General features: G+C 40.0%; 1 protein-coding gene across 1 annotated transcript; it reads right to left on the reverse strand.

The window, feature by feature from the left end:
• Positions 1-1347: 1347 nt before the first annotated feature.
• Positions 1348-20332, reverse strand: ZBTB11 (zinc finger and BTB domain containing 11). Its single transcript, XM_082497129.1, has 11 exons — positions 19984-20332; positions 17323-17558; positions 16417-16648; positions 14447-15261; positions 11885-12064; positions 11142-11378; positions 10620-10764; positions 9451-9568; positions 6664-6822; positions 6035-6210; positions 1348-4670 (listed from the first exon to the last, which is right to left on the reverse strand). The coding sequence occupies exons 1-11, from the start codon at positions 20291-20293 to the stop codon at positions 4144-4146; spliced, it is 3135 nt and encodes a 1044-aa protein (XP_082353255.1). The 5' UTR covers positions 20294-20332; the 3' UTR covers positions 1348-4143.
• Between the last annotated feature and the right edge of the window lie 462 nt (positions 20333-20794).

The raw sequence follows: 20794 nt of genomic DNA on the forward strand, positions 1-20794 counted from the left end.
GAGCCTATTAATTTAAGGTAATGCAAGTCATAATAAAAAGATAATTCTCTCTCCTTTTCTCCCCCAGCTTTCCATAATTTGTAAACATAGTAGTTGCATATAAAGGGTTGGCTGATGCTCAGTAGCTCGTTATAAAACCGTAATTCTGCCTTCGCTTTTGTCAAAGAAGTGTAACTGTGGCAGCCTTTCACGTTCATGCGTACACCAGCCTCCACTGTGTAGAATTCCAGGCACCAAATACAGCAGTGTAGTATAAAGAGCAGTTGTGAAACCAGGAAGCATCTTGGGCTGTGCTTTATTTGTGTTACTCAGATGCTGGTTTAAGACGGTCCTGTTCACATCTAACATTTAAGGCCACGACGAAGAGCTTGGGCTACTACACGTCTAAAAGCACTAAGTTCATGGTGACATTGCCAGCTGTAAGGCAGCGCACTTTACCCAACACCAGAAATACTGCCTGCAGGACAAAGCTCTCATAGGGGTACAAGACAAAAATGTTACTTTCTGAGAAGTCCCTTCGAAGTCACGCTAGACTTGTAAGCATATTCCCCTGGGCCCAAGGGTGGCAAACAAAGGGACCTGGGGCCTCTTGCCTTCAGTAGCCAGAACTCTTCTGCATGAGAACAGGTCTCAGTAAAGAACTGCTTGAGAGGCAATAGGTTCCCACCGCCATGTCAGCAGCAGCTGTAAGACGGGCTCCTGAGTGTTATGGTATGAAACGTACACACCATTCCAGTGCTGTAGAAATTCATGGCTCTTCCTTTAACAGCCAGGAGTGACATGGCTTCTAGCTCCAGTGGAAACCAAGAGGAGGAAGATTATCCACACAGCACTTTGCTGCTTTTCATCTGTAGTTGCATCCCTCTTGAACAGCATTTGTTCAATGGTGGGTCACGTTACTCCGTCAGCACTCAGTCTTTTGAAACCCCTGTTTTTATTTAATTATATACTTCCCACTTACCTATATGGGCTCACAGAAGACTTAATACCCTAAAAACCTCCTAGCGGTTCCCCTAGGAATCGGGATGAAGCACAAGAGGTAATCAGCCCTTCTGCAACAGTAACTTTGCCTTGAAATAGCTCCCACAGCACACGGAAAGGCACAGGCAGACATTCCTTCCCAGGCCAGGAGGCAGCTGTACAGCTCATCCTTCAGCCAGGAGAGTGACAGTTTCCTTTCCTCATACAAGTTTTTTTTTTTTGAGCCTGAAGCAAAAAAGTAGGTGTTATTAGAACTATTCAGATCAGACAATTATCTCTATATGGAAGGTGAAATACTGAAGAAGAATAAGTAATTCTGCAACACTTTTTTTCCCCTGATAAAGAAAAGTTGCTTGAAGGAGTAACTCATGGCAAAGCTCAGTTTATTTAATGACAGAAATAACCGTAACTTTATACATCTAACACTAAATAAAAACAGCAGAATGTACAGATCAATTTCATTATGTACAGGAATTCACTAGGAATACATTATAAATGGACACCTCTCGAGCTCTATTTAAAAAAAAATAAAATTAAATAATATCAATTGCGTATGTGCAGTCTGACTTCAAACAGATTGCAGAAGGGTAGCAAACATCTTAAATTAAGGGCTGAAATCTAAAGAAGAACATAAGGCAACTTCACACAGGACAGGAACAGCACAGCTCAGAGTGACACTCCCTACTTACCTCATGCCCTTCTGAAAAGGTAAGGCACAGTACGCTAGGAAAGGGGTGCCGCAACATTCAGCTTTGATGTTCCTGGCTGAGTATTGTTTAGGAAACAGCCTTTTGTGATTTTTTTTTTTTTAATGTTTGGTTTTTTTTTTTTGTTTTTAAATGGTAGGCCCTTGAGTCAGTTAAAGCATTTTTACAGTGAGTAACAAGGGTCCAAAATTCAGATTCACTTCTGTCTCCTCTGTAGGTTGGGAAAATAAATAAATGCACCAAAGATTAAACTGAGGTGCTGGTTATATTCTTTTTGAAAGGTAACACACTAAATATACAAATAATGTTCTAGCACTATTTACAGCTATTTTTCCTTGAACATTTCCTCACTTTAATAATACATAATTATTTGTAAGATACAACAAACATTGAAGTAAATTTTAAAGTTTACCTAGCAAGCTTTTAAATCTTTTCCCATCATAATGGCAGTATTTTAATTTTAAGCAGGATGGCTATTTCCATATTCTTGACCATAGAAAAATTCAAGAGTTACAGCTAGCAGTATTTTCTTTTAAGGTATTCATTTTAGTTTTACTCCATTTGGTAATTAGGAAAGAATACTATTGTAAAGGGCTGCAGGATGTATAAATAATTACATTAGTTCTCTGCAGGAAGACCCTGCCCTTTGAAATAATCATCTACAGACCAATTTGGATCCAAGGCAGGAACTCAACTACATATTGCTTAAAAAATTTTCAACAACTGCTTACCTACATGCTTGCAAAGTATAAAAAGAGCAGTCCATTCTGTAGCTTAGTAGACAGATACTCAGATAGTTAAAGAAGATGAAAAGTAGAAATACTAATTCAAGTGAGGTGGTTACTTTGCCACAGATTTTGCTTAAATTTTGTTCAGGGGATCTGTTTCACAGGTAGCACAGAGTTATATGCATGTAGCTTTATTTATGAAGTTTACCCTGTGATAATACAGGCTTCTGGCTCCTTGGCTGTCTTGCTGCTGTCAAAGTTGGGAAACATTTGGTAATACTATAGACTGATAATAATTTAAAGAATACAGTTCTGACTGTTCATGTGCGTAGCACATTCAGTTACCTTGACAGACATGCTTCTTGCTGAAAAAAAAACCCAACCAAACAACAATGAAAGAACCCACACCCTGTACAGATTAAGACATGCACTGTTCATGGTATTCAATCAGAGACATTTGAACTTGGGCTAAGTACGGCTGTGAGTCATGCTTACTCGCAGGAAAACCTAGTAAGGTTTTTCCCATCTCTGTGGTGTAACACCAGGAATTAGCTTGCCCTAGAAGTATTTTCCTACAGCAGCAGTAATAAGGTCTTCTGGAGACTCTGGTATTTTGAGAAAAGTATGAGGTAAAAATTAATTTAAGATTTTCATAGTTCTCTATCCTGATATTGCTATGTGTCCCATCTGGGAATTAGCAGGGCTCCTCCTTTAGACGTGACACAAGACCACATCAGATGATAACTCGCCAGACTTCTTCAGTATATTTACATTGCCAAAGAAGTGTGCCATTAGACTTTTTTCATTTAAGAGTTTCTACATCTAATGTATTGGAAAATTAGGAACATCCACCATTAGGTTGCCTGCTCTGGATACATACAACAATGCAGGTGATAGCTTCCTTTACGCAACCAAATGTCAAAGGAAACACAGTTGTGCACAGAGGCTGAAGTGTAAGTTCCTCACTTACACATAAAAAGTGGTTCACTTCTTTAAGCAGTTTCCCTGCAGTGGGTTGTCCTCTGGTCAACTAAAATTCACAATCTGTCTCAGAGAACCACTTCCTCAGACTTCAGTGGACCCATTATCTGTAAACCATTTTACAGTGTTCTGCTGCCCGCCACTAACCTGGAATTTAAATAAGTTCTTCAAAACTGGGATTCACTAACTGCCGATGGTGCATCTACCCAAAGAAAAAAAGCCTCAGATTTTCTGTGCATCGTGTGAAGTGCAAGCTGCACGAAACATTCTACCATCCCCTCGTCTTGGAGAGTAAACAGACAGAATCCAATACAGGTAATTTCCTCACAAACTTGATGAAATGCTCATAAAAACAAAAATTAAAAAAAAATGCTGTGCATTTCTAGCTTTTAGTGCAGCCTCTATTTTGTTTTCCTTTTTGTTTTTTAAGTTACAGCATGATACTTACTCCATGACACAGAAAACATTATTCTTCCTGACACAGAAAACATTATTCTTCCAACTTTTTTTTTTTTTTTTTTACAGTTATGGCCAGTGCAGAAACCTTAGCATTCAAAGCCTTGGCCCACACTGAAGCATCTTAACTTTTTCCCTGTAATGCATGGGGCAGTATTTAATCACCAAGACATTCAGTACTGTAGATGAACTGTTTGAGAACAGGCATCGCTGTAAGCCTCAGAGACCCAGTTAAATACTTAGCTCTCAGTGACCGTAAAACCTCACCCTTCTTGCTCTCTCATCTATGTTCAGTCTGTCTTTGTAACATGGGCCACTTCGACTTCTACAGTTTCGATGGCCTGCGTCACTTCAGCCATCTTCTGTCCTTGCTGTTGTGCCAATACGTAATTTACCACTTGCATGATGCTCTGGTCAGAAAGAGTGGAGACTGATGTACATTCCTCAGTAGCTGCAACTGCTTCAATGGCTTCAAGCGTCTCCCCTGTCACTACCACGGTCTCAATCTCACCACCGCCAACGCTGATCTCGGTTTCTTGTTCCTGCATGTCTGATGCTAAAATGCTGATGGCATGCTCCACCTGTGTCCCCTGGTTATGAAACTGAAGGGTATCTTTTTCCAGCATAATTTTGCAAGGTACGTAGTCCCTATGAAACTTGGTCATGTGCTTCCGTAGCGTCCGGGCATCTATGTAAGCTTCGTTGCACACTGGACAGACGTACGGTCGCTCTCCAGTATGTGTCCTCACATGACGCTTCAATGAACGTGCGTCAGCCCAGGCTACTCCACAAGTTAGACATTCAAATGGCTTCACACCTGTTCTCAAAGGGAAAGCAAGGAAAGATGACCATCAACATTCATAAATATGCTTAAGCGATGATGAGAAGCGAAAGGGGGAACAGCAGTATAAAAGAACAAAATAAATACTATGACTTTTTCTATGTAAGGAGGAGATCTTGTTAACCATTTCTGTACTACAATATAATACAAGCAATAATATATTCAACGGTAAGATTTTCCCCAAGTGCTCTGCCATTTCTAACATTTTAAAGAATTTTTCTTTTCAAAATTCCTTTTAATGCAGTTTCTCCCCTGTTTTAAGTACATAGCGCTTAATAAAATTTAATTATTTTTTGCTGGTGATGGCTTTCTGAAACCAAGTTTTACTTAACACTTACATTCCTAGTCACAATGTTTCTGTAAATCTTACTATACACGTCTCATCAAATCAGCACTTATTCTAGTTGGCTTATAATGCCATCTACATCTTTTTCCCTCCTCATCCACACCGCATATGTTCAAATACTGCACCTGATGTTTGTATAATCTTATTCTCCCTTACAACGGCTGAGTTCTGGGGTCTGTAGTATCTAATGGGGCGTGTGGGTGGCGACAAACACTATTTCAATACTGGGTTTTCCAGTTACTGTAGATTTAGGCTAGGTACCTGTTACAGGACACTTTCTCTGTTTAGAAACAAACACAAAATCTCCATTTCAGTAGTTAGACAGCTCTTAGGTTTATTCATAACAGATCTTTAAAAGGAGACATGCTTCAAAAGACTGTTTTTTGCCCCAAGATAGGAGTATATATAGACTTCCAACACAGCTGGACAACCAAATACTGAAAAATCAGTATCATACGTCACATCTAAAGTAAAAATGCACATGCTTTTTTTTTTTTTCAATTATAAAATGTCTTCATATTTTCCCCAAACTTCATATAGGTTACTGCTTGTTATAAATCAAGAAGGTGACCACTTTCCAACAGTGACCCTTTTTTTTAAATTCAGGCCAATTGCTCTCCTGTTCGAAGAATATTTTGTTAACTGTCAGCACCTTTCCAACTGGAGAATGTTTTACTACATGCAATGCTTTGCCAGATACACATTTTTAATCACTTTACAAAAGTTCCTCTTCCGTTAAAGTTCTGAGAAGGACAAGTTGTTACGGTCCCTGTGTGTGACTGCAGTTTTAGGGAAGATCCCAACAGCCACCTCTAGGAATCACTGGAAGCAAGCTGACAAACCAGGACTAGAATAAAAACTAACTGGAGAACCTGTAAGAAGTTCTACAGGTCTTGCAACACAGGGCATACAGAGACTCAAAGAAACAAATACCCCTTTCTCTATAATGTTTTTAGGGGCTGAGGGATGTCATGACTACTTGTTTTCTACATACCTTCATGATTGTTCATGTGTCTCCTATATTCCCGAAGTTGTGTGAATTTTCTTCCGCAATGCTCACAAACTCGTTCCAGATTTTGTTTTGCTCTTCCTTTTTTACCATGTGTGGCTTTCTTTACATGTCTTCTGTACAAAGCTTTCTCATAAAATTCTTTACCACATATATTACACCTAAAATGTGTTAAGAGAAAAATCTGTTGAAACCATTATTCTACGCTTACGTTATGCTTTTTAAACCAAAATGCACTTTAATTATAGTAGGCAGAGTTTAATGGGAATACTGTCAGGTATGACAAGTAGTTCCATAACTAGAAATAATACTGTTGGACCGAGCAATGTTTTCTCTTATTCACAGCCACAAAGCTTCCACTTACCACTCTAGAGGAGTGCGATCACATACAAACCATTTCTAGCTTCATCAATTACATTTATCAGGATTGTGCCAGCAGGTTAACAGTTGGACCACACTATTTGAAGTCACGCATCTGTTCTCAAGGACCTCAGTCAACATCAATCAATTGGTACTTTAACAATGGACTAGGCAGTTCCTTGTTGACTAGCTGTGGATCTGTATAACCTCATATTGATTAGCACATTTCAGCTGTTAAATGAATTTCTTCTTACCTATAAGGGTCTGTGACAGAATGAGACTTCACATGAGAATACCAGTCTTTCTTCCAACTGTAACATTTTCCACAGAACTGGCACTGAAATGGCTTCACACCTAAATGTTTATTCATATGCTGCCGAAGATCTCGAGCTTCATAGAAACTCTTTTCACACCTGTAACAGTAAATGTTTTAGCATGCCACGTAAGAAAGACCTTGGTGACCCTGACTTCAAAGGCACTGGAACCCTTTTCTTTAATGACAACTGAAGACTTTGAGAAGACAACCCCTATTGTGTCGTCAATATCTATATAAAGCACAATCCCTTTCCAAATTAGGGAAAATTAAAAGGAACAGCAGCTTATCTGAAAGTCTGGAATATAACTTGAGGACCTCTGAAACACTTTCGTCTGTTATGGGTAGCTATATTCTTTCTGTTACTTTCATGGGGAATAATCAAAGGCAAACTGACTGGAAGACATCAGAAATTTGTATTATGCCATATGAACTTATGAGGATAGTAACAGCTGTTTCTTCCCTTAACCAGAGAGGATTAATTATTGATACAAAAATAACTAGGATTTGTTGTTTATAATGCTCAAACATGGGTTTTTTTAGAAATTAAAAAAAATTTCAGAATCCTACAAGAAAGCATCTGAAAGTGGTGATACTCATTCTTTAGCTTACTGTTTGTTTACATCTAAACCCAGCCAAATTCCTAGTTTTCCTTCATTTATACCTTGCCATAGTATGACTATATAAAATTACAAATCACTTGGTATGAAAACTACAGAGGTCAGTCTAATCAAAGACATGATTTCTCCCTTTGAAAGAAATTCTGCTCTTAAGACATCTTTGCCTGATCATCTGTATCTCTTCCTCATGTAACATCATATACCCATATGACTCAAGGAAGGGCAGAGGCAGAGAAATGCCAGCAAGCAAAGGTGGAGGATTCACCTTCTGCAGCTGATCGACCTCTGGAATGTGGGAATTTCAGAATTCCCAACGTCCAGTGGAATCTGAGAAGAAAAAATTTTCCATACAGGAACAAAACTTTTAATGTTACATTTCACAAATAATGGGCATTCTGGAGAGGAAAAAAAGCCTTCTTTGCTTTTGAGATAAAAAAAAAAGAAAAAAAAAAAAGGTTATGGTCTTGAGCCAATTAAGCAACCTCCTCCTCCTAGGCTGGAAAAGCTGACAGCTTCAGTTCTAATGGGGATCTCGGGGATCCTGGGTTTGCAGATCTACATCAAAAAGTACCTGAGGGTCTTGAATAGAGTTAGCACTTTGTGCTCTCCCCTCAAGGACTGCATATTTAGAAAAGCCATTAGAGAAGTAAAAAACTTAAGCAACCACCACCCTCTAACACTCTCATGCACTACTGTAATTTAATTAAATACTTCGCTGGAAATCCTCCGTGAACATTTTAGGAAAATAAGTCATGTTAAGCTTTGTTCAACTGGGCCAGAAGCTCAAACTCAAGCCTGTCAGGAAGATTTACATACCAAGCCACCGAACTAGAAAACGGAAGTCTGGTTATTGCTTAGTGAAGGTCTCTAAACCATTTGTGACAACACGAATTATATTCTTAGTAGAGATCTTCACTGTAGAAGAAGGAAGGACTGCATTTGTTTTGAAGGAGTTGGGCAATCAAAATACCTTCTCTGTCAAGGTGAGCCCATGACTCTACTGTCTTGAGTAAAAAAGAATTTTATTTTTTAAATATACTTTGCCTTCAAAATCAAAATTGCCTCCCCTAGTATGTTTCATTAAACAGTTCCATCCCTGTTGTGGGGATGGAACTGTTTAATTATAATTATTAATTTAATTATAATAATCCCTATTAGCTCTGTTCTTTGTATTTCCAAGATCGATATTTTTAGCAATGTTTTTACTTAGTGCTTTCGAATGCTGACAGAATTAAAGTGTGTTTTCAGCAGTTAGAAAATACTATTTTCACTAGCATGCAGCAGCACTACCAGAGATGCTTTAAACAATACTTTAGATTAAAGCTTTCATTAAAATCATAAGTTGCATGAAGGCAATCGTATGAATTGTACAACTCCTCTTAATACCTGAGAGAGTTTTCCAGAGACAGTTTGCAAATTAAGCACCATTTGTGCTTTTGCAGGTCACTTGAAAGGTTCTCCTATACTCTGCTTGGTCATGGAAAAAGTATCCATGTTTTGCTAACACTTTACAGAGTTTCTGCTAAACTAAACTCAGTAATGCAAAGGTATTTAAGTGGTCATAGAAGTTTCACAATCAAGTTAACTGCAATAGCGAGTCTTAATTTACGATGTTCATGCAGAGCTGTTTGTTAAACAGAATGTGTATTGCAGTACACACAAGTACATTACATTGCAGACTGTAAAGGAAATTTTCAAATTAAACTGAAATCAATTAACACAGTAAAAGGGGGCAAGACCAAGCTGAAGGCCCTTCGCCTCTGACAAGCATACCACTCTTCTATCTGTCCTATGAGGCAGCTTTAAAACCACATAGCTACTGACTACAGCTACAAGTGCAAACACACTTATTAGAAAACAACCGTATGAAACTAGAGCTAGGTAACAGTTAAAAAACAAGCTTTTGCTCTCCAATGCATGTATTAACAAAAGTGCATTTTTTACTCTTTTTGTTTTAAAAGTCTTATTCCAAGCCAGTGAACAGTTTTACACTACGACAAGGAGCTGCTTTTAATCTTTAAAATTACTAGGATCATAATGTTATGAAAAAAAAAGCTCACAAAAAAAACCCCAACCAACAACAAAAAAAAAAACACCAACCAACTTACTGAGTACACTGATATCCACGAACTTCAGGCTTTGGCTGGTGTTTCTTTATGTGTTTACTGAGTCCTGATGCCCTGTGGAAAGATTTTCCACAGATGGAGCAAAGATACTTGGATTCTCCTGACAAAAACAAAACAAAACATGTTACAAAGCCACATCTCTGTATCTCTGGAGTGCTTTGTGAGAGTATTTTTTTCTTCTCATATAATTTAAGTAATCAGAGTAGTACTACAAAGAAAAGTTGGTTTAAATACACACAGATGGAATTTTTACGTGTATTTTGTACGTGCCGATGTAACAATACAGACAGGGGAGAGCAGCAACTCTAAATTATTTTATTGCATGTTTTTAAACACAGGTACAACATTGCAGCTACTAATTAGTCATGAAATGTGAACAACCTATAAAATTGCCCTCTTGTGCAAAAAGAAAAACCACAATTGCCTATGTTCATATAATATGCAACTTCTCCAGCAACGCAGCATTGCTTATAGATGACTTACATCTTGAATTTGTGGAGCACCACCTTAAAATAAAAGGTTTTTTGCTCCAATTCAATATAAATTCCTTAATTTCTGGAACAAATTGTCTTAACAAAATCAGTCTCCTACTTTCAATTCTGCCCAACTTGGGAAAAAAGAAACACAGATAGTTTCTACACACTACAATTTTAAAACTCCACTTGTATTAAATTATTACTTTGTCATCTTTCACAGTCAAAGACCTTTCAAGGTTTTATAAAATTTCAGTATTAGTACAGGAAGTCTTGAAAAACATATATGGAGATTCTCAGAGATTTAACTTAGCATATTTTCCTCTGAAAGGATAGGCTAGAAGTGCAAGTGCTCCCGAACATTCCAGCTTGTTGCCTCCCTCTGTTGAATTAATATGATACAGGCATAAATACGTACATAAAAACAGACCAACCATGATTCCATGTTCTTGTATAGAACGTTTGCATAACAACATTAAGCTTTGGTAAAATAAGCCTAGAAAATAAATGTAAAATGACTACTTACCTCTATCTCAGCTGTCTGACCAGTAGAAGAAAAAGGAGAAACTACTATTTATTTTTTTTAAACAGTTCCTTTGACACTGAAGAACAGTGTTAAAGGTCAGCAGCACACAATAGCCAACCAAAGTAAAAAGGATCCTCCTTTTCATCACTTACCTGTATGAATGCTCATGTGTTCCTGAAGACTTCTTTTTGTGACAAAAGACTTCTCACACAAGTCACACTTGAACTGTTTCTGTACTTCATGGAGAGCTAAGTGCATTTTTAATCCGTGCTTATACGTAAAGGTCTTTCCACAAACCTAAAAAAAATATCCAGCGGAACAAATAAAACTCATTACGTAATAGGTGTTTAACTTCAAACACACCAAAACCTCCTGTATTTCTTGGGAACAAAGATGGCCAAGACACTGATTTCGCACCAGTGGCAGAACTGGTCTGTTAGAACAGAATATTCACAGGAAGACATTCCTCTAGACATGGGAATATGAATTTTCATGTTTCAATTCATTCTAGTTTTCTGTCTTGGACTGCAAGAATCTTCATCAGGAATGTTACAGTAGTTTTCCCCATTCTGAAGTGACCTAAATTAACCTAAACTTTAGGACAGAATGCCAATACTAAAATACCAAGACAACATTATTAATTTCATTACAGCATAAAAGGACTTTCTCTTTACCTTGCATGCATGTGGTTTTACACCTGTATGTTTGAGCATATGTATTCTGAGTGAATAGAGCTTAGGTAGAGTCCTCCCACATATATCACATATAAATTCCCGTTTAGTTCTCCCTTTCACTGAAGACACGCCTGTCTCTTCTCCACTAGCAGCTGCAGTGTTCACTTCGGTCTTCCGAGTGTGCCGGACAAGATGGGCTCGCAGGGAGGCACCATACTGGAATTCTTTTTTACACAACTGGGGAAGAAAATATTACAACTTTACTTTGCATTTAATACTCCAAAATTATTTCACAAAAAAGATAAACAAAGGTTTTAAGTATAGTAATATGATTAGCTATGTCTATAACCTGATTCCAATAGGCATTTTATCTCAGGTTAATTAATAGTTGTAAATTTTGAATTTTATCGCTACTGACAGAACCACTGATCACCTCCCAGTAAGGCTAACTTCCAGGCTAATCTAAACACAGTTGCAAATTTACTGGTAAGGTTAAAAGTAAAGCCTACACCAGCACTGTCTTGAAAAGCAAGGGCACTCCCACGTCACATGGTGCTGTCAAGCCATGTGGCTGCACCACATACTACCCTGCCCCATACAGATCAGGGACGCATCCACCTCTGAAATCTGTAAGGAAAATAAATACGTGTATGAAAAGAGGTAAGAAAAATAATAACCAATGTCATTATTGAATGAATTTTCATAAAAAGGGAGGTTTACAGACAAAAAAACCCTCAACTTACTGGGCATTTATAATCTTTAGATCTTTCATGTTTCAGTGTGTGCATTATAAGTGCATAGCGCCGCTGGAACACCATTCCACACTCAGTGCATTTGTGCTGAGCTTCTACTTCGTTATTTTCCGTGGTCTCTCTTTTGGGCTGTTTCATTTTTTTCCCTCTTTGTACCAGCTTCATGGCAACCTAAGTTGGAAAAACATAACCCTTGAATGAATTTTACTACACCATATTTTATATTTCCTGTGCAAGTTAGTACTAAAAGTGGATGTTTCTGCGTGTTACTGTAGTAGCACCCAATTTTGCTCAGTTTACTTAGCCGCTAGAAAGTTACCCCCTTTCAGTTCACTACAAAACTACACATCTCATGGTGTGTGAAAAACTGGTCTTGTTTTAAAACCATGAACTGATTATAATTATAGGCAGACGCGACTTATCAGTTCAGAGGCAACTAACTATTCAACTCTTAAGTAACTGCTTAAGTGAGAGCTAAGAGACAGTTGCAGAGGAATCACAAAGTACTGCCAGTGGCAATTTCTATCACGTTTCCAACCCTTTCCTAAACTCCAACTTCCCTTTTCAGTATTTCCATTTGCTTTACTATAAAAAGTCATCAGATAAAAAAAAAAGTGCCCTAATTAATTTTTACCAGCCAGCAGCAAAAACTGAGTTATTAATAACCTGTAAAAAAATTTACAGTATTCAAGCAGTTCTTTCTGGTTAAGAGCACTCCAGCTTTACTAGTGGTTTTGTTTTTTTTTTTTTTTGTTAGGCACTAGTGGTTTTTTGTTAGGCAGTGTTGGTAATGCTTCCTGGAGCTGATAATCACGTTTTGCTTTGTAGAAACTTGCTGTGAAATTCTCCAAAAGCCAAATTCTAAGCAATCAGGCTGCCATTTCCTGTATCAGGTATCTCCCGTTCAGGTTTCTGAGAATAAAGCAAGGGAGAAAAGTACAATGCATCCCCATTTCTTCGTCTTGTTCTCTCAACAAGTGAGGTATCTAACAGTTTTTGAAAACATGCTAGCCCTTCCGTGTCTCTCAAAAACAAACTGAAACTCAACACAGGGACAACATTTTAATTTTTTAAATTTTGCTGTTGTTCTTAAAACTTACACAAATTTGGCTATATTGTGTAGCCACAAAAATAATTTTGTCAGTAGATTATTAGTAAAAGCTTTGAAAATAACCCATTCATTCAAAGCACGCTTCATCCCCAACATCTCCACGCCAACTGCAATTACTGTAATGCAAAAGTCAGCAGGATTTTTCCTGCAAACTCTCTTTACTGTTATTTTTCCAACACCAAAACTGGGAACTCAGGAAGGGGTGTCTACTTTCCAGTGCTTATACAACACCCCGTGCCTTGCGGGGGAGCTGAGACAAAAATGCAAAAAGCTATGAAATGGGTCAGGAAAGCAGAAACCTATTCCTGAATCCAATTCTGAGCAATTAGCTAAACTAACTTCTTTTTTCCATAGGCAGCCACTGTCTGTAGACCTCATCTGTCAAGGGGCCAGATTTAAAAACTGCAAAATAAGTTAACAGGAGCTGTTCCTGGAGGTAGATATTCTCCCTCCCAAAAGAGAACAAAACTTGCCATTCTTCAACCATCATAAATAGGTTGCTCAAATATTTTGATGGTGCTAGTTTTAACATCTGGGCTTTAAGCTGTCCATCTGTAAAAGGAGACCAACACTACAATTTCTGTCTACAAGTGTGTTGTAATAATAACAAATTATCTCCCTGACTGTGGGACTGGTGGCTCTAGTATGTAAACATCTCACAGAACACCTCTAGAAATTAACAGTTTTTCGTAAGATCTAGCCAATGTGGAATGAGCAAGATAATGTGTACTCTGTAACAAACCCAAAATGTATTAAAGCTCAATGAGGTGAATGTCAGCTATCTATAGGCACTAAAAGAGGAAGGGGAATGAGTAAGATGACCGTTTCATTAGAAAAAAATAATAATTGAAACAGCTAGTTCAATTACTAAACATTTAATATGTCTGAGTGCTTGAGTTTTTAATACCAGTGCTCTTTGAACCCTGTTTTTTTCTTTTTGAAACTGACCCAAATCTGAAGGTAGGAGGACTGCACTACTGACTCATGACTATATCTTAAGATCTGCATAGGATATTAAATTTTTCATCCCTAATGCTCTGTGTTCAAGTCTTAATAAATGTAGCGTCTCACTTCTCTGACAGATAAATACATTTGTCTATGACTGACATACACACATACTAGTTAAGAATTAAATTCCCACATCATTAATAATTTTAGGGAGAAGATACACCTTCTGTCCAACCATAAGAAGCTGTGAGGAGATACTCAAGCTGGGCTAAGGTCACTGAGCATTCTAAACTTCTTCCAGATGGAAGGAATTTTGATGCCAGTGTTGTTTTGTTTTGCACAACTGTCACATCTTAGAAGTTACTTTGGTTTGCAGCAATGCTAATCGCTCAAAAAGAAAAACAGACAGTGCTTCGAATCGGGAAACGGTCTTTTCAGATTGGTCTCAAAACACTGGACAATTACTGACACAGGCCTAAAGACATAAAGAATACCTGCTGTATTGCAGATTTAGGATTTGTCTTTCTATTTTGCAGCTTTTTTTCAATTCCTTTATGCAATCTGATATATCCACCTTCACTAACAGAACGCTGGCGAAGCTTGCTTTTGTAAGTGTCATCCTGGCTGGAAGCTAGGCTTTCTGGTTGTGAAACTGAAACACTTTGTTCTATACTTTGCCTGCCATGTTTTTGCTGGAGTGTTTCTGAGGAGTCTTCAGAAGCATTGTCCACATTTGCTTTAGCACTCTCATTTTGATCTGTCTCAATTTCTGTTTGACTTTCTGTGTCCATGGCTTCCACAGCCGATGGCTCAGCCTCTACGACAGACACAGTGCTATTTGAAATGCTCTCCAGCAGCTGTATCTTGACATAATTTTCAGTTGTTTCACACTGCTCCACAGGCTTGGAAAGATCATCTGGAGTGGCTTCTGTAGGCTCTGGGGGCAGGAGGTCAGACTGAGGTACTGCTGCCTCTTCTGTCCCAGCAGAGGAAGGAGCTCCATTCACAGCTACGGGTACTTCCGTGGCTGCGAGCTCAGGTTGCTCTGCACCATCCACGGGCTGCGTCCCAACTTCAGTCTGCTCTGCTAAATTTTGTGTTGACTCTACTGTTTGAATATCTCCCTTTTGGTACACTGTAATTTGTTTCTCTTCCATCTGTTTGTGCACATTTTCACAGATTTCGAGGACCTCTGACATGAAGAGATGCCGTGCAAGCATGGCCACTTCTGCCATACTACAGAAGTCAAAAGTTAATTCTGAAGTATAAGCAAATTCCAATAGAGGCAGGAAACTGGACTTGCAGAACCCTACCAGAAACAAAACAAAAGATTAGAGCAAACACCGATGACCCCGAATTACACCAAAATATCCCATGATGGATACAACAGTTCACCTTTGATATGGTTAAGTCTGAAATTTAGAGTGAAACACACTTGCAAGTAACACTGAAGCCCCTCCACTGGGACTCAATTAATTGTCATTTATGCAAAAGCATCCTCCTTGTGTATTTTCTATGTGGAAGTAAGCTCAGACAACTTTTCTAATAAGTAAGTAGAACTGAGGTATTTTCACAATAAAATTCTCTAGAATAATGTTTCAAGATGCTGGGAGAGCCACAATATTTTTGAAGCAGATTAATCCTAATTTAACCAGAGACTTTCTGGACCTGCTACATTCAGAAAGCAGTCAGGACCTAAATAACAACTGATGCAGCAGAAAAATAAGAAAGTGGCTAATGAAAATAATAAATGTGATGTATATATAGATAGAAATGCTTAAAAGTAAGTATTTGGTATAATTTTCCACAGTTCTGTAAATCATAAATCAAATATTTAATTTGGGGGACCTTCTGGACTGTCACACTAGAAATCTTCATGCATATCTATTGTTCATGCAGAGAAAGACACGGTGAAGAAATTAATGAGAAAGCAATGCAATAGGCATATGTTCTGTACAGTATTCTTAATCACTACAAAGCTATTTTTAGAACATTTATTTTAGGATCGTCTCCTATCTTTAAGGTACCAGAAGGTTTGAGAAATAAGCAGAAACATGTATAATAGTGCTTTACAGACATAAGAAACAACTTAGTATTTGATCAGCTAAACAGCTCTCCGAGAAGCTAGTTAACATCCTTGCTTGATGTATTCAAGCATTTGATTATCTTCCCTTTTTTAATGTTTGTGACTAATACAAGGAAAAAACACACCTAAGCATGGTAAAAATCAAACCAAAGCTTCTAAGAAATCCCATAGTCCATACAACAAGGAAGATCAGATTATGCACAACCAGAGTGATCGGTTTAGCATTAAAATCCACACAAAATACTTTTAGATTAAAAGAGAGAAAAAAGCAAGATAAAGTATTTGGTTGTCTTGAACACTCAAAAAAGACTGAATCAAACACTGTACACCTTACTTAGGATATTATGATTTCTAGCTTTGAAACCCACAACAATTCACCTGACAGATCCACTACAGCTTCATGACTAGAGACAGCTCCCTTTTCAATGAAGAGCTCTCGGAAGTACTCGCTGTTGGCTGCCAAGACAGATTTGTGAGCTTTGTACTCCTCTCCTTCAATCAGCAGAGTCACATCACAGAACTGATTGGAAAGCCTCTGCTGATTCAGTTGGTTTAAGACTGACAGACAATGTTTGGAAGATGACTGCTTCACAAGGCCCTTACTGTCAACCTGTCATAAACAACATTATGAGAACTTCATTACATTTAGACTGTGCCTTTTTAAGCATTCACACTGAAACACAGAAAAGGATTATTTTCTGCAACCGTACAATTAGTTCAAGCCTGCATAATATACAGCTTAACTTTACGATTGTTTTCTTTCTTTAAATGAGCCAAGTCTCACCCTCCCTCCAGACACAGTTAAAACAGACAACTGGAAAAATAGGAAGACACGGATATTCAAACAGTTCTTTGACTGTATTTTTCAATGCTACAGTAGTCTGAAATGGTTTCTATATTCAAGTGTCTTTACATGTGTATGAGCCCCCAGTTATCATCAAGAATTTTATATATAAATATAGCATCATTTATTAAGGAACAGACATAGATTCCATAAGAATCTTGTATACGATGCTTTACTACTTATACTTTTGCCATTCATTTTTCCTTGGGTCCTATATGCATAAGTAGGAGTTGGGGTGATTTCATTTTCCAAAGATGACACACTATATTTAATTTCATGTCATATATACCAGTAACCCCTTTCCACATATTGAGTATCTTTGGCAAAATTTATGTCATCTTATTATTGCAAGATTATCACAACAATGGAAAATAAGTACGTGACTAACAACACATTAACAAACATCTTGCATATATTCAGACGTAAACAATGATACTTACAAATACAAGCTCATGCTTTGCAATTGGCTTCTTCTTCACAGGCTTTGGGGATGCAGCTGGGATTGATGCCGTATTACTCAATTCATCATCTGTTTCATTACTATCTTCATGCGATTTTGCATCCAGTCCTAGTTCCTCCAGCATTTCAGAAGGATCTGACAGAGATCTAGAGCGGTCTAGCTTTTCCTGGCACTTGCTGCATTCTTTAATGTAATCTTTAACCTGCTTAAGAATACCTAAGAAAAATTAATGGAGCTTAATTAGGCTTCTAATCATCTTTCAATTTACCTTAAATGTGTAACTAAATATGTAGGTTATCAGCAAAACAGCAATAAAAACTTACTGAGAAAAAATAAGTCAGTCACATACACTTGCCATCTCTGACTTTTTACCAGTTCTCCTTCTCCCACACTATTGTACAATACTGTATGTCACTACAGTCATCCATCATTACTTTGAGATAGAACACTTGGAACATCACTATATCAAGCAGACCCTCCTAGAAAGATTTTTAGGGCTAGAAAAAAATATTTGTATTTATACATTCACCCTAAGAATCCCAATAAAATAAAAACTGTAACCTGATCCTGCACTTAGCCCACACAAGTGCATCTCAGCTTGTCCTTACTGAAGGGGACAAGAATTGGAAGGTTCACCTAAGGGCTTTTGCAAAATTGGGACCAACTATGTTACATGCAATGATGCTCGATATGTATTATTAACACTGATTTAAATCAATTGCTTATAATTTTGGAATTTATAGAAATTTGTTTCCCACCAGTACTTCAACTACTGTAACTAAATAATTTTAGATAATCAACAGTTCCTAAGCTCAGGGTCCTCTTCTACATACCAAGGCATTTTCAGTGTATGGCTTCCAACCCAAATTAATTTTCTACACTAGGACAATATAAAAGCATACATAGCAACAGCCATGTCTCTATAGTTCAAAAACTAGCACAGTTCAAAAACTTGGCTGAGCCAGAGTTAGACTTGCACTGCGCACACCTTTTCAGAGCATGAGATGCACTGTCATTACATACATATCTCTGTAAGGATCAGGAAAACACAGACTACAGGTAACCCAAGACATTCATGCCCGTTTCAAACATTTTTACATTTCCTTGATTTCACCTGAAACCAGGGCTAGTTCTCAGAACAGAAGGTCTCTGGGCTTCAAATTACGTACCTATCTAACACCCTTCCTGGTCACTGGGACATACTCCAGCGCAGTGCTTCCCAGTTACAGAATGGACAGACACAACAGACTGGCACCCATCTCAGGGTATGACTGGGTCAAAGCTGCTGTCCATTAGCAGCAGAAGAGTATTATAATGGCAGGGAAAAAAATGTTTTCAAGGAGACACAGATAAGAAAGAAAATGCTTGAACTGAATGCAGGGCATGAATTTTAGTATGCTCAGTGCAAGAGAAATAAGAGAATATAGGTTGTGCAAATAAAGGTAACCTGTAAGATCAAAAGATGCAGAATACAGAATGCCCTCTTCTGACAAACAGAAGATATACTCAGGACTGTTAAGGAAGTTTCCAGCATAGGTTGACATTAGATGCTAGAACAGTTCAATATTGGGCAGACAACGAGAACCCACAAAACGACAAGACGACCATCATCCAAAATGGATGTATCAACTTTGAGACACAAAATCCTTTTTCACATCAAAGATCTTCAAGTCAATGCGATCTGGAGTGGAAGGATGAGCTGCAGCTAGAGCAAAAATTCTCTAAATTAAGATAGGGAAAACTAAAGCTGAAATGACAGATGTGCTGACTGATGGACCAAAAAAGCAGAACAAGAGAAGCAATGCAAACAGAAACTGGGCCCTGGGCAACTGAAAAGTGGGATACTTGTTTGATGGATACATAAGACTAAAAGTAGAACACCAAATCCAAAGGGAACACAGATACCGTGGCATTGGCTCAGCCAAAAGAAGGCCCCAATTGGGAATTATTTCTGCTCATACACTACCCTTTCTAACAGCTATGACGTCACTCAGAGCCCTGCTGAGAATTAGTTTGGGCTTTTCAGTTCCTTATTGGAAGAGACAAATGACAGTAAGCGCAGCAAGGACTACGAACCATCACTGGCAGCTCTATTTAAACGTGAACACCATCCACACACTAGCTGGAAAAGGTATTATTACAAGGTTAAAAGCTGAACTATATCATATGGAATGGATTATTGCCCTGTACAAAGCGTACAAGTCGAGAAATTGCTATCTTGTACGCAACACCTGGACGGGGACAGTCGTGCTCCTCGTTTCCATGTATATATATATATATATTTATATTCGAAATACGGCTACTGAATAAGGAGCCCGAGGGCCACCTGCTGCCCACGGTGTCACTCTCAGGGCGAGGCCTGCCCCTCCAGGAGCGACCCACAGCCACAGCCTGCAAGACCCCTCGCTTCGAGGCGGCAGCGTTCAAAAAGGCCGGTCAGCAAGCGACACTCCCCCGCCGGCTTTTCTCCCCGGCAGAGGGTGCGCCGCCATCGATCCCCCCCCGCCTCACGATACCCGACGGCAGGGGCCGTAGCCCCGGCTCCCCCGGCCGCCTCCTCCCCCGCCTCGGCGTGGCTTCCCCCCGCTGACCGGCCGGACGACACACACACGCTCCCACCCCCTTTCCCCCTCCCTCTCACCTCGCCACCAGTACTTCTGGGAGAGCCCCTGCCAGGTCTGCAGGCGGGTGCGGTGGGCGCCGTCGGGCGCCAGGTGGGCGGCGCGGATGAGGCGGGCGCGGCGCTCGGCCTGCAGCACCACCTCGAGCTCGGCGAAGCGCTGCTGGTCCCGCTGCCGCCGCTGGTAGTAGAGGGTGCCGCCGCGCACCACGTAGCAGGCGGCGGCTTTGCGGATCTTCCGCTTGGCATTGCCTTCCGTCCCCGGCGCGTAGGGCTCCCGCTCGTTGGTCAGGTAGCGCAGGATGGCCAGGTAGCTCTCCTCGCTGGACATGGCGGGGCAGGGGAGAGGACGGGGCCGGGGGGGGATAGGGAGGAGGGAATGAAGGGGTGGCCTCCCGCGCCCTCAGGGACGCGGCGGGCTTCCCTCCGCGCCGCCAGGCAAGGGCACGGTGCTGGGCACGCCGCCCTGCGAGGGCGGGCGGAGGGTCAGGCTGTCGCCCCTGGGGTGGAGGCGGCTGCGGGGCAGCGTCGCCCAACGGGACGGGACCCGCCCGGGCCAGTCACATGCGGCGGGCCCGGGACGGGGGGAAAGGAGAGGCGCCCCGGCCCTCGCCGGAGGGGTCCGTGGGGCTGCGGAGGCGCCTCCCGGGGCAGGGAGAGCATGCGCTGCCGAGGGAAGGAGGATGGGGGCCTCCACCGGCCCCTCGCCCAGGCGGGGGGAGGCTGGAGAGCGCGGGCGGCGGTGTCCGGCGGGAGCCAGGCCCAGGGGGGGAACTGGAGTTTCGCAGCCAGCGGCGGCGGGTGGGAGGGAGAAGCTCGGGCAGCAGCAGCA

Source organism: Vanellus vanellus (assembly GCF_965231255.1).
Source record: "Vanellus vanellus genome assembly, chromosome: 1".
Lineage (NCBI taxonomy): Eukaryota > Metazoa > Chordata > Aves > Charadriiformes > Charadriidae > Vanellus > Vanellus vanellus.

Coding starts and splice junctions, on each gene's coding strand:
- ZBTB11 (XM_082497129.1), bottom strand. CDS start 20,293: ATGTCCAGCGAGGAGAGCTACCTGGCCATCCTGCGCTACCTGACCAAC. Junction 12,065..14,446: donor CTAAATCTGCAATACAGCAG/GTATTCTTTATG, acceptor TTTCCAACTTAG/GTTGCCATGAAGCTGGTACA. Junction 6,823..9,450: donor CGTGGATATCAGTGTACTCA/GTAAGTTGGTTG, acceptor TTACTGTTACAG/GTGTGAAAAGAGTTTCTATG.